Here is a 16,794-nt window from a genome sequence, read left to right on the forward strand (position 1 = left end):
TTTCCATAATTAGAATTTACTTCTTTGTGCCCAAGTTACAAAGAACAAGCATATTTCTAGGTGAAAATGATATGGTTTTCTTTACTGTATTGGAGATTATAAAATTACAGGGACTATAATAACTTTCGTTACATTAAAAATTGAAGTCTTGAATCACCAGCTTTAGCAATCTAAAGTTGTCTCGTAAAATTTTCAGACCGAATTATAAATTATACTAATATCACCAGCTCAAGCAACTGATAGATTCTATGTCTATGCATGCATACATTTATATTTATGTATAAACGGGGATATATGTGCTATAGTGGCTGCGCGTGCCTAGGTGAACCATGTAAACTTTAAACAAGTTGATCATAAGATATCAACTTTCAAAGTCCTAACACACAAAGAAAGAACAAATAAATGCACAAAAAAACTTCAGAAGTTTTAACCAGTGGTGATGCCTAGTAGTTTGAGGAAATTAAAAAAACTCAATACGGTGAATTCGGGTTTAAATTCCACTGACCACACGGATATGAGTTATTGATTTCGACTCATTTAAATGCACCAAAAAAATATATATGTGGACTGTATCTTCAACCGAAAGTTAATAGACCCATCTAGATTTAACCCTTTTAGTTTCAAAAAAATGGTTCAAAAATAAAAAAAAAGAACTCGACACGGAATAAATAATCGTTGTAGGACAATATTCGTTGGAAAAGAGGGGAAAAAAAGTTGTATGGTTTAAAAAGGGATTTGCCTGGTTAAAATTGGAAATTTGCAGGTTATCATATTAATCCACGAAAATTTGCAGGTTATCCTACGTTGCTATTTTTTTTTGTAAAATAGATGATTTAAAAAAAAAAATTTGAAAGAAATGATTTAAAAAATTTAACAATACATGTTCCACGTTTGTTTACAAACACTCAATTCATCTTCATTCGATTAATGATGATTCAACCGGTCGATTTTTGGGGGGACTGAGTTTTAAATTTATTCAATAAAAATTGGTTCAATGATCATTTCACCGATGTTTTCTCAAAAAATATATATATATATATATGACATGGTTTTCTCAAAAAAAAATATATGACATGGATCAAACAGAAAACATTTAAATTAAAACCATATGATTTCCTTATCATCATTATCTGTTTTTTAGTTAATGATTTAACTAGATACATATCCTTGACTACGAAAGCTACACGTCGAGAGACAGATGAACATACAAGATTTAATATAATATCTAAACATTAAATCAGTAATATATTATTAGTTCGACCTACCAAGAGACCAAGACAACATCCAAAAGTTGGAATATTCTTTCTACTTTCTACTAAGATAATCCACTAGTTTATATTTCATAATTTGATCGGTGCACTAAGCATTTAGCTTAGACGAGAATATGATATATACTATGTTAGATAAAGACCTACTTTCAACAACAACAAAAGAAGATAGAGACATATCAGATATAAACAAAACAAAAATGTTGCATTCTACGACCGATTTAATTGTTTATGACTTCTATTTTAACAGTAGGACTAGGACACATTTCCTTTTCTAATATGTTAACAAGAATTTTTTTTATTGTGAGATGGTAAAATTTTCTAAATTAAACATCAAACAATATTATCTCAAATTTTAAAAGAACTATTTTCTAAGGAAGCTGTTAGACTTTTTAAAAACAATTGGATGTTGCAGTTTAATGTGAACAATGAAATGCCACTTGTACTGGTACATGACGGCACTATACGACTGGACTACTAGTCTACTCTACGGTACAATAGTAATATAATTATAAGAAAAGTTGTATCCATAGTGACATATAACATACTGAAGCTAAAACACAATTTTAGACTTTTAGTTATATTAATCACGCCATCATTAGTAAACAAACACTACATAAGGCATCATATAAAACTTAAATACGAATTTCAAATAGTTTTTTTTTTTTTTGAAATAGACTTTTAAATAGTTGGAGGCAAATAAAACGTACCACGACTTAACGAAGAATCATTAATATGACTCTCCTCAAACTTATATACATTTCCCTCTAAAGTCTCGTAAAAGTTCAGAATATTGTCTAACTCAATTATTGATCCGAAGATGCAAATTACGGTGAACCACACTTGTCAACAAGAGCACCTTGCAACGCCGTGGGAGGATCGGACATGAGACACCAAACCGGAGGAATCGAAAGCTCTTCCGCAAGTCCATAAGCATTCCAACAAAACGGATCCAGAACGATGTCGCCTTTTGCAGGAAGCAACTCGATGCCCGAAAGAGTTAGATTTGTGCATGGGACTGCATCGCTGCATCCAAAATGCATTGGAGGGCTTCGAATATCGTAAGTTCCTTTGATGCCTTCATATGCAATATCAGATACAAAAACCGCTGATGTTTTATTAGAACAATCTTTGGTCATGCAATAATACTGGTCAATGATTATTGGGTTACGGACTGACTCCACATGGATGTTATTAAATGTCACGCCTGAGACCGAACCAGAACCACCTTGCCACGTTTTGATCCGAACTCCGTTGTCGGAATATTTTATGATCGAGTCTCTTACAGTTATGTTTGACACGCATGCGTGTGAGTTGTGGTTGCCCAAACTTCCAATACTGAAAATTTAGTATATAATGAAGTTAATAATAGTTTTCATTTGGATCAGTAATAATAATTGTTTTGATTAATTAACAAAAAATAAATAATTGTTTTGATTAGTTAACAAAAAATAAATTTAGATAGATATGATAAACCTAATTCCATGGCCACCGGGTCCACAAGTGAGATTCCGGATATCAACATCGTAGGATCCCGAACCAATCGATACACAATCATCTCCTGCAAAATGGAAGCATGACTTTGATTATTCAGACAAGAATCGTATCTCTTTTAGTATTTGTTTATGGTCTTTAAATTTTTTTTTACAGAATATCAAATTATTTAGATATGAAATTTATTTATCAAAATATATATATTCATTATTTCGTTAATTTCTTGAAGCTTTCATATATATAGTAGAAATATTTCGAACTATATATTTTTCAACTAATTTTATTTATGATTGAAATATATTCTTTTATATATATAGAGAAATAATTATTTAATATTTATCAAAGATATTCTTGGATAATAACAAAATATGTATATGAGTTATCTTTTTTATTTTTAAAAAGATTTTTGTTATATCAGTTTTAATGAGTTATCTGATTTCATAAAGTTTAAATTCGTATTTGTGTTTGAGTTTTATTATATTAAATCATAATTACTAAATATTTTATAATTACTCATTAATATATGTATTACTAACTAAAAGATTATGATAATAAATTATTATTTTATTTCATTTGAAAATTCTTACATATTAATTACAACTTTTTGAAAATTTCTTAGTACACATATTTATTAATTATTATATAGAAATAAATCTTAAAAGTCAATTAATATTATCTTTTCAATTATATAAAATTAAGAATTTTATTTGATTAATACTTGGTTATATACTTTATGTTTTCAACTTTATATTTAAAAAAAAATTCAGATAACAATACAATATACATATAGGAATTATATTTATATTTTAAAATATTTTTGGATTTTGGATAAATCTTACTATTATTATTTTAATCAATTATCTAATCAAATAAATTAATTTTCGTTTTTATTTTTAACTTAATCATAGATTTTATTCATTAAGGGTAATATCGATATTAACCACTCTAACTTTTAACGTTGGAGTTCCGTTGCGAAAAAGATTTTTGTTATATCAGTTTTAATGAGTTATCTGATTTCATAAAGTTTAAATTCGTTTTTGTGTTTGAGTTTTATTATATTAAATCATAATTACTAAATATTTTATAATTACTCATTAATATATGTATTACTAACTAAAAGATTATGATAATAAATTATTATTTTATTTCATTTGAAAATTCTTACATATTAATTACAACTTTTTGAAAATTTCTTAGTACACATATTTATTAATTATTATATAGAAATAAATCTTAAAAGTCAATTAATATTATCTTTTCAATTATATAAAATTAAGAATTTTATTTGATTAATACTTGGTTATATACTTTATGTTTTCAACTTTATATTTAAAAAAAAATTCAGATAACAATACAATATACATATAGGAATTATATTTATATTTTAAAATATTTTTGGATTTTGGATAAATCTTACTATTATTATTTTAATCAATTATCTAATCAAATAAATTAATTTTCGTTTTTATTTTTAACTTAATCATAGATTTTATTCATTAAGGGTAATATCGATATTAACCACTCTAACTTTTAACGTTGGAGTTCCGTTGCGAAAAATTACTTCGCAAATAATAGTATAGATATAGATTAAGTGATGGTTCTTTTTGTCAGGTTTAAATATCATAAACATATTCCACAGTCTATCTGACCCTTTAATCACAAAATAAATTATATTTAGGGCTCCCGTTTTTTGGAACTTTATAGCGGTTATTTAATGGATTTTATAACTTTTTGTGTATGTATACCGTTTGAGATGACGGAGTTGTAGATGGTAACGGAGTTAGAATTTTCAATGTGGATGCCGTCAGTGTTGGGACTTAACGGCGGAGCACTGATGTGAAGGGACTCGACGTGAACTCCTTGGCATCCGTCGAATCTGAAATTAAACTGCGGGCTGTTTTTTATCATTAGACCTTCCACCGTTAGATTCGAGCTCATAAAAAACCTCAAAGCCTGCATGCAATTTAATTAATTATTATTTACCGAATTAATTAAAATAAACATAAGCAAATCAGTCGTAAGCTAACTTACAATGGGGCTGTCGCAAGGACCAGCAAAAATTGCAGACTTGTTGACAGACTGTAGAAAATATAAAAATAATTCATTACTTCTCTATTGAAGAGTTTTACATTCATCTGCAAATAAGGTAATAAATCAAACTAACATGGTGATATTTCCTGGTGATGTTTTTTACCAAAAAAAAAAACATGGTGATATTTCCTTGAATTTTTTTTTCTTATGTATTTCCTCCAGCTCGTAGAATATGTTAAAACTTAAAACAGTTTGGATGAATAGTAAAATATTTGAAGAAGTTTAATTAATTACCCGGTGAGGCTTGCAGGGAAGATCCCACCATTTTTGTCCCCGGCCGTCGATAACTCCGGCACCTTTCAGAGCCATTCCGTTGATTCTATAGAAGACAAGCCACTGTCTTTTACTTATATTACTCGGCCACGATTCTGGCCCATCTGGTGTTATAATGGTCCCGTCCACCTGTTATATAAAAAATGGTTATATCAAAAACAAAATCTCATTTGACCCAATTAATTAGCTAGATAGTATGTCAAGACGTTTAATATTTTATTAAGAAGAGAAATAATACTTGTAATAACTGGTAAGAGTGACAAGGACCGGTAAAAATAGTAGAGTGAATCATGAATGTGTAGCCGTAAGGAACAAGCAAAACAGAAACGGTGTCGTTTCCGTTGCTACATGAAGAATCCCACGCAGTTTTGAATGCTTCAGTGTCGTCTGTGACACCATCTCCTACCGCACCAAACTTTCTCACGTCGTAGACTCCATTATTGTCTTCTTCAGGCTCGTCGGAAGGTGACGGTGGTAGTGAAGGTGACGGTGAGTCACTGGGGCCCGGAGGAGGAGTAGGAGGCTGAGAGATTGAGGAAGACGGTGGCTCTGTTTTTGAGGAGTGATGGTTATGGCTATTGTGTTTGTGTTTCTCTTTGTGGTGATGGTATCGAGATTCAGTTAAAGAGGTTAACGTGAGAATTAGTGCAATGAAGCAAAGGATATGGGTGCGAGTATAAGAAGAAACAAACATTTTTGTTGGACAGAATATGTTTTTCTTTTTGGTGATTTTGAGGTGAATGTTGAGATAAAGTATGTAAAGGAGAGAGTCGCACTCACTAAGTTTAGAATGCTTCTTGGAAATGTTAATGCAGCAAAAGCAGACAAGCTGGTTCCTTTATATATACTGCAAGGTCGTGGGCTTATAGGAAGTGGAAACCGACTCCGTAGTGTTGTTATTTTTTTGGTCTAAAGTAATGTTATTATCACTTGTTTTTTTCATACTATTAATTTAAACAAGTGGTGTAGAGAAAGTTTACTTGCAGGGTTCTTGTTTGGTTTCTATTCGGTTTTCTTCTTCTTTAATTGTCTTTTTGATTTTTGTTTGTTTGTAGAAAAATAGACTCACTAAAGTGATGACGTTATCAGCTACTATGAGACTCGGGCAGTACAATTCTACTCTCCGTTCGAGTTTTGAGTATTCTTTTTTTTTTTTTGTAATTGATCTATATTTTTGTTTCCAATTTTTTGGTTTTACTTACTATGTGAGTATGTTCAGTTTTAGTTAAGTTTTGTTTCAGTCATATGTAAAATTATCTAACAAACTTAACATGTTGGTCTTATATTCTTTTAAATCGGTTCATGTTCGATCAGACACTTTTATTTTATTGAATTTCATCATGTGTACGTAATTATTATTTATCATTACAAGATATATTTGAGAATTTACTTTGGACCAATTTATGGCCACATCTCGGGAACGAATATTATGGATGCGGATGAGAGTATCATCACATAAAGGATTTCTAAATTAAAATTTATCTCTCCTCATCATATGTATATGATTGGCCTGTACATCAAATACTCTATTAATTTAGTTTGGAATTAAAATTTTAAAATAATCTCGATTGTTTTCAAGTAATAGTACGTACATGTAAGCTCATATGTGTGGTACTGTTTAAGACATGCAAGGTGGATATGGGCATATGTTCATCATGGCAAATCGAATCAGGGTAATAGCATTCGTCATGATTCAGTATATTAATTAAGTTCATGAATAAATCTCTCTTTTTAGAGCGAATCTCTTTTGGTTTAAAGTAGAAAAAATATTAGTCAGCCGGTATATGTTGAAATAACGAATATAGTCTATGAATAAATTCCTTCATACTTATGAGTCATTTATTACATTACATGTGGGTTCAACGGTTTAATCTTCGAATTCGTAGTAATGTATGAGCAAAATAGAATGGAGAATTGAATAATGAAAAAGGAAAAAGTGATTTTTTCCATATGCAGAGTAATAGATTTTTTTTATTCACTATTCCATTTTTCACTATATTTTTCATTCTATTTTGCGGTAAAATATAGAGTGGTGTTAAAACTGCTCTAAAAACTATTCACAAGATCCTCTATTAAATTGGTTAACTTTGTAAGCAGAATTATCTCGAATTATTTATAGATTCTGTTTAAAAAATATTAGTGGTATATATAATGATATAGTAGAATAGTTTTAAAATTTTATAGTTTAGTTATAATTTTTTAAAAAATTATAAACTCTAAATTTAACAGTATGTCTAAAATTAGAGTTTTATATCATAATTTACAATATCATAATTTTTATATTCAATTTCAAAGATTCTTAATTTTTTCTTTTTATTTGGACTATGTTCGACTACTCTATATATTTGTAAGTGCTTGACGGCCATGTTTGTAAGTTTCAGTCTACACTCTACAGTTTATTGTTTAATGCAGCTATAATTAACATATATACTAGTAGTTGATGTCGATGATTCATTATTTGTACTAGACTATCATTTTTAGCTTCGAGGTTTGTGCTAATGTCGCCGTCACTATACACCCTTGAGTCTTTTTTTTTTGGGCAAAACACCCTTGAGTCCAAACCCGATTTTTATACTAGGATTAGCAATATTAGTACACTCTAATTAGCCTCTTAATGCGTAATGATAAAATAGAGTTTCGTCGTTGCTTTGTCGTTATTACAATTTTTCTTTTGAACTAATTTGATGCATTAAAATAAATGTAACCGATATAGCTTTTAGGCTATATATTTTGTTAATGGAAACCATAGAGTATTACAGCATTTGCAATCCAAGAAAAACTTAATAACACATTAAGGTAGACAATGAAATAAAGCCAACACACGTTTTAGGATTTGCGGTTACCTCGATTTTTTTCTTCCTTTTATTTTAGTTTATCCACGCTTTGAAAAACTTTTCTGAAGAATATGTATATAATATTTTTGGGACAGTTTATTCAATGTACGACGAAACATTTAACATGTAAAAAGAATTATTCTCCACTAAAGATAATTGAAAATAAAAAAATGAAATGCAGTTCTTACGATAAAAATTATATATATAGCTCGATTATTTTTCAAAGAGAGAACAAGAGGAGGATGTCCACGAGTGGCGAGTGGGTTTATATCTAACCTCTTTCGGCTTCTTCAGTGACCCAATTCATTTTAATGATTTAATATCTATAGAAAAGGTGAGGAAAAATGAATAATTTATTGGATTATGAAAAATAGAATATAGATTTGTATAACCGACCAACCATTATTGATTGTATACCCAGAAAACACTATTGTCTCACCGTATTTGAGAATTTCACCGCCCCTCTTTACACTTTTCGGTGGAACTCAATGATGTCTGGTCTCTCATCCCATCTTCTTCCCTTCTCTGATTCTCCTTTTTTCTCTCACTTTTCTTAAAAACAAATTTCTAATATTTTAGGCTTTTACATACCCTGTATCTAATGGATTATAGATTTATAAATTTCAAATCTACTTTACTGCATATAATGTTTCAGTTTTTACAAAACCTAAACTTTTTTCATCTGCAGTCTCCAATTTCCACATCACTTATTTGATTTAATAAAGACAATGATAAATATTAACGGAACAGTTATTAACTAACTGATTTTATATACTCCCTCTGTTTTTTAAAGATACATATTCTAGACTTTTCACATATATTAAGAAATCACATTAAAAATGCATTGATTTTTGTGAATAACAATTTTCCATAATTTTTAACCAATAAAAATCTAATAAACACAATTAATTTTCTTGAAGTTAACAGATTTTCATTAAATAATACATTGAAAAAGTAAAAAATGTATCTTTTAAAAACAATTTTTTTTCCTAGAACATGGATCTTTAAAAAACAGAGGGAGTATTCGTTTTGGACTACTCTTTATTATTAATAAGATTTTTGTTTTATGATATGTAAAATATATATATTTTCTTTTTGGTAAAAATATGTAAAATAATTTATTCCCAACATAGCACTAAGTTTCAGCTGTGATCTAGTAACATCAATTGTTTGAACGTCTTTTTTGCCTGGTTAATCTTATTACAATTGAGTTTTGCAACTATCCTTGACATTCGGTTTTTAATCGAAATAAATAGTTTTACCTGTTTGAGCAATATGTGGCCAGTTACTTGTTAACCTACATCTTGTCATTTTTCTGGAATCTCGTTTGAATATGTATCAAGTTATGCCAATTTACGACTCGAGAATATCACGAAGTATTCATTTTCTCTAAACCTTTGTTACAACTTGACAAAGAAAAAGAAATCGTAAAACGTTAAGTAAAATTATGGATAAGTAATGGTTTTTGATTAAAAGCTAACAACTATTTTAGGTCTATTTTTTTGTTTGTCAACTATTTTAGGTCTATTTAACCAAACTATTCCTGATCGATTATATAAACAACAAAAGTTCTGGAAAAATTAAGTATAAAATATCAATTATTTTAATGATGGTATGATGTTATTTGTTACGAAGACGCATAATTTTTTAAAAAGCTTATTTTCATCTTTTTATTAACCAGCTATTTAATTAAATTGATCTACCAACCTCATATACCTAATTTTATTGTTTTATTAATTTAGTTAAACCACCCTTAAAATATAACACAAAGCATAATAAAACTAGTTACTTTGTAAACAAGATCATTATGAAAAGTACGTGCATCTTATGACCTCATCCTCCACGCAAAAATGGCGGCTACGATATGATATAGTAAAGCTAATGTTTTTTTTCTGAAAGCTAAAGCTAATGAATTTGCCAAAATAATTACTGATGTTAAGTACGGATACTTTATAAAGATTGATTAAGCATATAAATAAACTGGGTGTGTGTATATTATATAATAATTATTACACTGTATCTGTATCTATATTGAATTTAAATATATATAAAAAACTAGCAGAGATGTTAGATGATTTATCCAATTAAATTATTTAGCCATATATTTGTTTGTTTTCTAATTTTCTTCTTTTTTCAAAATTTAAGTAAATGAAAATTTCAATTTCTATATAAAAATGCATGGTAAAAATAAGCAAAACTAAGATTTTTTTGAATGATCTTATGAATGATATATTCGTACAGCTCTCAGTGAATAAGTTACTGTTTAGTTAATAACATCAAACTTGTTAGACTTTATATTAGCCTCTAAGATAACCAATATATTAAGAATTATAAAAAGGTAAATGCATCTATTTCATAAAAATATTTATTGAACTACGGTAATATTTACGTTGATTTTCTTAACCAAATTATACTAGGTTATTATATATTGGGACCCTTATATATTTGTAGAACAGTGTGTTTTCTTATTTTTGTCAAATTTGTGAAATAGTATGTTGAAAATAGAAGGTAAAGTCAATCTCTAAGATGGAGATCCATATGAAGAAGTTGGTCCACATAAGGCAAGAGGCTAAGTTAAGGGCTTATGAATACCTACAGACTAGAAGACTCAAACATGTCTATGAAGAGTATGGAAGATGTGGCCTGCTTCTTTACAAATACAGTGTATATATATGGGGTCCCTATATATATGTAAGTATAACCTTGTGGGTGTGTGAAATTGGATATTATATGTGAACTAATTCATGTTCATATTTACTAATTAGAGCAACTCCAACAGCAAAAACCTCAGTGAAGTTTTTAAAAAATAAATATATTAATATTTAATTACAAGATAGTTAAATCATTAGATTTGATATATTTAAAAAAATCTAAACCAACATAATTAAGATTGACATTTGGATTATGGATTTTTGTGGGTTTCTTTATCTATTAACTAAGAACTTCTTGCTATTCTCTTTCTTAATTTCTAATTTTTTTCTTTAATTTTAATAATAAGATACTCACTCGAGTTCTACCTTTGGAACTGCTAAGTATTTCAAGTTTTTTTTTTTGATAAAAAAGTATCTCAAGTTCTACCCTTGGAACTACTGAGATATCATATACATTTTATATACACATGTGTGTATAAAATTGTGAGTGGTGTGAATAGGAGACTGGCGCTTCCAACTTCTGCCCCCAATCTAGAGGATTTGGTAGGTATACACTTTGCTTCATCTCCAGTGCACGTCTCCGTAGTCCATACTTTGATCCATCTTTTAATTTATCCAAAGAGTTATCACTACATTTTTTTTTTGAACATTAGTTATCACTAAAACATACGTTGAAGTCTTTTTTGGTTCACCAATAACTTAAGAGATTTTACAGTAGACTAAATATCCTTTAAAGAATCAATTTCCTCTAAGTTTCGAACTACTGTGTACAATTATACCGGAAACATGTTCAGTTGAAAAAGAGAATCTATTATTTGTACACATTAAACTTTAAATGCGATAACTGGTTAAATTTATATGTGATCCCGTAATTTAAATGCAAACTCTTTATTTTTATACTTTACATAAAATGACGTATCAAATAAAAGTATGCATACTGTTTAGTATATTAATGGTTTACTGATCTTTATAAGATTTCACAAGAATATTTTTATATTTCTATGCAATTGGTTAATTTGGTTTGGCATCTGACGAAAAATATAAACATAACTAGCAAGATTTTTCAACCGTATAAACGAACGGGCCACATAATACATACACAAGAGTGGGGATGTCGGCTACATTCGAAATGATTAAAGGAGACTTGTGTGATGATACATCCGCATGAGTTTACCCCACTCATTTACTGTTTCTTCCACTCCTCAGTTGCTTTGAGAGTTGATAAACCCTTTCTCCTCCTCTTATTAAGGACCATTCAAAAATATTTAGAATTGCAATATGCCAAACTATAAATGGTTTTTAGACCCAAGATTAGGAAGTAAGACAAACATCGCATGAGAACAAACTCTATTTTAAGTTTCTTTAGAAAAACCTAACTTCTGTTAATTATCATGATTATTTCTATCTAAAATAGTAATGAAAACGTATACATTCGAATTATATTCAACAAATAATTGTTTTGATAAATAGTAAATTTACCAAGAACAACATTACATCATGTTTGGACATGTTACCTCCCAACAAAAAGCAAAAACAAAACACACTACATAAAAAGAACAGTTTATTTGGATTAATGCACAGAACGTAATGTTTGTTTATGCCTTAAGTGGTCTTCACGAAGGCAGCAAAACGTTCCAATCCTCCACGAATAAGCCTCTCCATAAACGGTTTCATTAACTGAAAAGTTTTAAACATACATAATATATACTGAGACAAAATGTTGAGTAAAAGAGAAAGAAAACGAGACAAGGAAAAAAAAACATAAATAACTACATTAACGTATCTAGTTTACGAAAAATAATCTATCATTCACAACATGGAGAATACTAGTAGGCTTACGAATGCAACTGGGGCAAAAGCATGTGGAACTTCAAATGAAAAGTTGATCTGAAAAAAAAAGAATAAATAAACGAAACTAAAAACAATTTCATATACGTAATGAAAATGAGGAAAAATAGTGACAAGATACAACTACTAACCTCTACCAAGCACGAAGAAGGGCCTCTAGGGAAAAATCGAACACTGCCTCTGTTTGATAAATACATAAAATTTTACTTTTCTCAAAATTAATCAGCAAAACTAAATATGAGATTGTACAAACCAAATTTGAGTTTTTACCTATTCGCAAAGCCTTCAATAGATCTCCAATGCAGCTTTCGATCCTGGATTGGCTGTTAAGATGATTCAAGATCTCAATATAAACGTTAGATATTCAAAAATCAGCCAAGAGTATAAAGAGAATCTGTTTGGTTAATGTAAAAAAAAACTTTACCTCTAAATTTTTTGCGAGAAAATAATATTCAAATTTATTTCCAAAAGATTCCAATTTCACCAAATACCTCGATAAATCTGGACTGCCCTCCACTGCCTACGAGAAGCAAAAGAATGTAATGGTAGCTGCTAGACTCTGTTTCAGAAAACAGAGAGTAAGGTTACCTCAACAGATGACAAAAAGGGCATCCACCTAGGGAACAATTCACGGTCCGCATATAACTTGTAAGCCACGGAAGCTGGTGCATCCACTGCCATCTTTACCCTGTTTCATCCAAACCATATAATTTCTGGACAGAATCTCTCTAAAACTTTATAATATGCATAAACAGTTTTATTTTTGTTTTGTTAGTCTTTGAGAAATTTACGTCACGTCTTGCCATTGTACGTGGAGAAGTCTTTCTTCTTCGAGTTTATCAGCTTCTCTGCTGCGCATAACGGGTCTAAAGGGTTTAGGAGATGAAGAACTTGATGAAGAACCATTGGCAGAGTTTAAGAGTTTTGCAGATGCAGGTGGTAATGAGGAAGAAGATAACAACATTGACCGAGATGAAAAAGTTGCAGACTTTTGGATTCTTCTGAAACAAGCAGAAGATTTGGTGGTTGGAACTGTACCAGAAACTATTGAAGACATATCTTTTTTTGCACTTAGAGAGAAAGAGATTTGGAACTGATCATATGGGGCATTCGTAGATTTTTATGAAGTAGGTTTGGTTTTGCCAAAGTACAAAATTAGGAACATAGACTTTTCGGGACAACCTCAATGTCCTTTTAGTGTCTTCTTTTAAATGTTATCACACTCCACGCAAAGTGTGTTGGCGTGTCTAGACGATCAACTAGAATAGAAAGGAAGAAGAAAAAAACTCTGTTTTTGCGTGACTTAATTTTCTTGTTTGGTTTGTTTTGTTCTCTTACTCAATCACCGCCAAGATTTCTGGTTGGTTTATTGAATTTCTGTTTATTTTTCTTGGTGAACTAAACCAAAAGTTGTGTTATTATTAAGAGAGATAAAGATTGTAACTTTAAGAATTACAAAAGTCAGAGTAGACAACCCCTCCTTAATCAATCGAGTTCCAGACCATTTTATATACCAAGATATATTCTTAAAAGCCCAGAATCACAGAGATGCATTACATACAGATTCCTGCAAATGCAAAGTGTTGATATCTTTTTCAGATAATAGAATGGTTTTTTGTTCAAAAAAGTGTTTTTAAGAGCATAAAGCTGACCTTTTTTTTCTTTCTTTTAAGTGGTTTTAGCCAAGGTTGCAAATCTTTCAAGTCCACCTCTAAGCAAGGTCTCTAAAAAGGGCCGGAGCGCCTGCAATTGAAGCCAACAAAAACATGGTTATAAGAAAAAACAGCCTGTTTGAAGGTGTGACAAAACTGGTGGATACTAACCGATGCCACAGGGGTCAAAAGCGCAGGGACTTCATATGACACAGTTAGCTACACAACATGTAAGTTAAAAAGAGGACAAGTATGAGAGAATTGATGATAGGGGATCTAGATTTGTAGTAAGAACAATCATTGAATGTTGTTTTACCTCAACGAGGCAAGATGAAGGACCTTTAGGGAAGAACCGAACGCTGCCTCTGCATTTTGGTTAAATTACAAAATGTTAGTCTAAGACTCACTCAGATATAAAAAAAAGAGAAATGAAGAAATTTAAACATTTATAAAATCTCAATTGGCTTACTTATTAGGAAGACCTTCAAGAGATCTCCAGTGGATTTTCTGATTAGGAGTAGGCTGAAGATTGCGAGCAAGCCAAGAATACTTAATGTCTTGGCCAAAAGCATTGTACTTGAGTGACCAACGTGATAGATCAGGTTTGTCCTTTAACACCTAAACCCCAAAACACAAATCAAAGTAACTAAAAAAAAATCTAAAAGCAAAGAAAGCTAATAAGCTCTCATGAAATGAAAAGAGACCTCAACGGATGAAATGAAAGGCATCCACTTAGGGAAAGATTCACGATCCAAGTAGAAGTTATACGCTACTGACACTGGTATATCTACTTCCATCTTCACTCTGAAAGTTCTCCAAAAACCAAGATTGAAAATTAGATTCATTTCACGGAGATAATCCGTTAAAGGATCGAACTTTCCAACAAAACAGAGAGAAAAGAGAGAGACTTTACGTGCAGTCTTGCCACTCCATGGAAACAGAGAAGCGTTTGTTGCGAGTGTTGAATCTCGATCTTCGATTGACGGAAGACGAAGGAGAGCGAGAGGAGAAGGAGGAGCCATTTAGGGGAAGCAACTGAGGAAACGATTTGGGTTTACGATGAAAAGGTTGAGGAGCCAATCTGTGATTGGAGCAGATGAGATTGGATGTTTTACAGGTTGTCGACAAATGATTGATCGTGTTCATGTGAGTTGCTGCTGTTACAGACATTGGAATCTTTTTCTCTGTTTTTTTTTTTTGCCTCTTCACAACCACACAAATGGCGTCGGGAGAGTTGCTCTGTTTTTACTATATTCATCTGCGTCTATTGTGAGGACGCATTAAGCCTTTGGTAAATGTTAAGTCAACAGCGGGGATAGCTCAGTTGGGAGAGCGTCAGACTGAAGATCTGAAGGTCGCGTGTTCGATCACGCTCACCGCAAATTACTTTTTTTTTCTTTTGACTTTCAGCCCATTGGACCTTTCTTCTATTTTGAGCTTTTATAGAACAGTTAATTAGTAAGGCCTATTAAGACCCAATTTGATTTTGGTTAAAATTTAAAAGTCCAAGCCCACGTAGCTGTGTATCAACATCTCTGGATTTGAAATACGACAACGTGAAAGTAATCAAAACAGTTAATGCAAATAGCATCTCGCCGGGAATTGGGTATTGAGGCCCCCACGACCGCATCGGATATACATTAATTAAACCTAATTATTCATGCAGTCTGATTTCAAGATAGTACAAAAAAAAGTCTCATGTGTGATGTGTTTGTAATGGTGACGCAAGCAGTGACGGTTCTGTTTGTTGTTCTCGTTTTCACATACTTATATTTTAAAAAGTTAACTAGATTTTGACCCGCCCTTTCAAGGACGGGTATATTTTTTGTTTATTTTTTTTATTTTTCATATTTGTGTTTTTTTTTTGTTTTGTAATTAGATTTGTGTTTTTATTTGTAATCATATTTGTGTATATTATTTCTTTTTAATTATTTAGTAAGAGATTTCAGTAATTGTATTTAGAAGAAAGTTATTGAATGTGGTTATTATTGAAAATGGTTACGTTATATATTTAGAAATTATTTAGATGCAATTATAAAATATATTGGACTAATCATTTATTAATATGTCATGATCATGATTTCTATTATAATATTTAAATTTTCAAATAGTGTTTTCATATCCGATCCGGACCCATAGTCGAGTTAGTAGGCATGACAATTCGAACAATCGAAAATTTATATTAAAATTATTTACATAATGACATAATAAATAATATTTTTAATTTTCGTATAACTCATTTTTATCGTTAATTAATAATATACACTATAAATGATATTCAAATTTGTATATGATATATGGTTTATGGTATATAATAAGACTATAACTGATATAATTAATCTTTTTTAATTTTTCTTACACTAATTAATGCTTATTTTAATATTTTATGTAATGATCAAAAAAAGTTTAAATTTATTTTGTATTTGATAATTATTTTGTATGTCTCACAGAATAACCATGATGTCAAAAAAGAAAGAATAATAACCCATAACTTTTTTTGGTAGGTATAATAACCCATAACTTTAATAGTAATAACATCAATCAAATTAATTATATTGATTAAACGAATTGTACAGTTATTCATAGGACACTTATAAGGGTCATAAGAGCAACCTATTTAAGGAACCATTACTGCCTTTAAAATGGAGCGATAATTATAGTTAATCAAACAAAATTACATATC

At 30.2% G+C, this 16,794-nt stretch overlaps 3 protein-coding genes and 1 non-coding gene across 4 annotated transcripts; 1 reads left to right on the forward strand and 3 right to left on the reverse strand.

Moving 5' to 3' along the window:
- Positions 1-1,816: 1,816 nt before the first annotated feature.
- Positions 1,817-5,919, reverse strand: LOC108814959 (polygalacturonase At1g48100). The gene is made up of 6 exons (XM_018587618.2): positions 5,365-5,919; positions 5,088-5,255; positions 4,794-4,841; positions 4,508-4,715; positions 2,745-2,829; positions 1,817-2,606 (listed from the first exon to the last, which is right to left on the reverse strand). Exons 1-6 carry the CDS (start codon positions 5,818-5,820, stop codon positions 2,096-2,098), a joined length of 1,476 nt encoding a protein of 491 aa, XP_018443120.1. The 5' UTR covers positions 5,821-5,919; the 3' UTR covers positions 1,817-2,095.
- A 6,103-nt stretch (positions 5,920-12,022) lies between these two features.
- Positions 12,023-13,653, reverse strand: LOC108814970 (uncharacterized). The gene is made up of 7 exons (XM_018587627.2): positions 13,251-13,653; positions 13,048-13,147; positions 12,884-12,979; positions 12,730-12,782; positions 12,591-12,639; positions 12,451-12,498; positions 12,023-12,288 (listed from the first exon to the last, which is right to left on the reverse strand). Exons 1-7 carry the CDS (start codon positions 13,514-13,516, stop codon positions 12,214-12,216), a joined length of 687 nt encoding a protein of 228 aa, XP_018443129.1. The 5' UTR covers positions 13,517-13,653; the 3' UTR covers positions 12,023-12,213.
- A 205-nt stretch (positions 13,654-13,858) lies between these two features.
- On the reverse strand, positions 13,859-15,359 carry LOC108814980 (uncharacterized). The gene is made up of 7 exons (XM_018587637.2): positions 15,025-15,359; positions 14,816-14,915; positions 14,581-14,729; positions 14,428-14,476; positions 14,283-14,330; positions 14,112-14,202; positions 13,859-14,026 (listed from the first exon to the last, which is right to left on the reverse strand). Exons 1-6 carry the CDS (start codon positions 15,279-15,281, stop codon positions 14,128-14,130), a joined length of 678 nt encoding a protein of 225 aa, XP_018443139.1. The 5' UTR covers positions 15,282-15,359; the 3' UTR covers positions 13,859-14,026; positions 14,112-14,127.
- A 61-nt stretch (positions 15,360-15,420) lies between these two features.
- TRNAF-GAA (transfer RNA phenylalanine (anticodon GAA)) lies at positions 15,421-15,492 on the forward strand. The gene has a single exon. It is a non-coding gene; the product is annotated as a tRNA-Phe (tRNA).
- Positions 15,493-16,794: the final 1,302 nt, after the last annotated feature.

This window comes from Raphanus sativus, chromosome 1 (genome assembly GCF_000801105.2).
Source record: "Raphanus sativus cultivar WK10039 chromosome 1, ASM80110v3, whole genome shotgun sequence".
Classification (NCBI taxonomy): domain Eukaryota; kingdom Viridiplantae; phylum Streptophyta; class Magnoliopsida; order Brassicales; family Brassicaceae; genus Raphanus; species Raphanus sativus.

Bases quoted from the DNA above. Each gene is read 5' to 3' on its own strand.
- LOC108814959 (XM_018587618.2), bottom strand. From the start codon at position 5,820: ATGTTTGTTTCTTCTTATACTCGCACCCATATCCTTTGCTTCATTGCA. The intron at 4,842-5,087 runs GTAATTAATTAA...TATTTTCTACAG, and splicing joins TTCCCTGCAAGCCTCACCGG to TCTGTCAACAAGTCTGCAAT. The intron at 2,607-2,744 runs GTTTATCATATC...CTAAATTTTCAG, and splicing joins CCCGGTGGCCATGGAATTAG to TATTGGAAGTTTGGGCAACC.
- LOC108814980 (XM_018587637.2), bottom strand. From the start codon at position 15,281: ATGTCTGTAACAGCAGCAACTCACATGAACACGATCAATCATTTGTCG. The intron at 14,730-14,815 runs GTCTCTTTTCAT...TTTGGGGTTTAG, and splicing joins CTTTCATTTCATCCGTTGAG to GTGTTAAAGGACAAACCTGA. The intron at 14,331-14,427 runs GTAAAACAACAT...CATGTTGTGTAG, and splicing joins CTTCATCTTGCCTCGTTGAG to CTAACTGTGTCATATGAAGT.
- LOC108814970 (XM_018587627.2), bottom strand. From the start codon at position 13,516: ATGTCTTCAATAGTTTCTGGTACAGTTCCAACCACCAAATCTTCTGCT. The intron at 12,783-12,883 runs GTAAAGTTTTTT...TCATCTTAACAG, and splicing joins TTCTCGCAAAAAATTTAGAG to CCAATCCAGGATCGAAAGCT. The intron at 12,640-12,729 runs GTAAAAACTCAA...TTTATCAAACAG, and splicing joins ATTGAAGGCTTTGCGAATAG to AGGCAGTGTTCGATTTTTCC.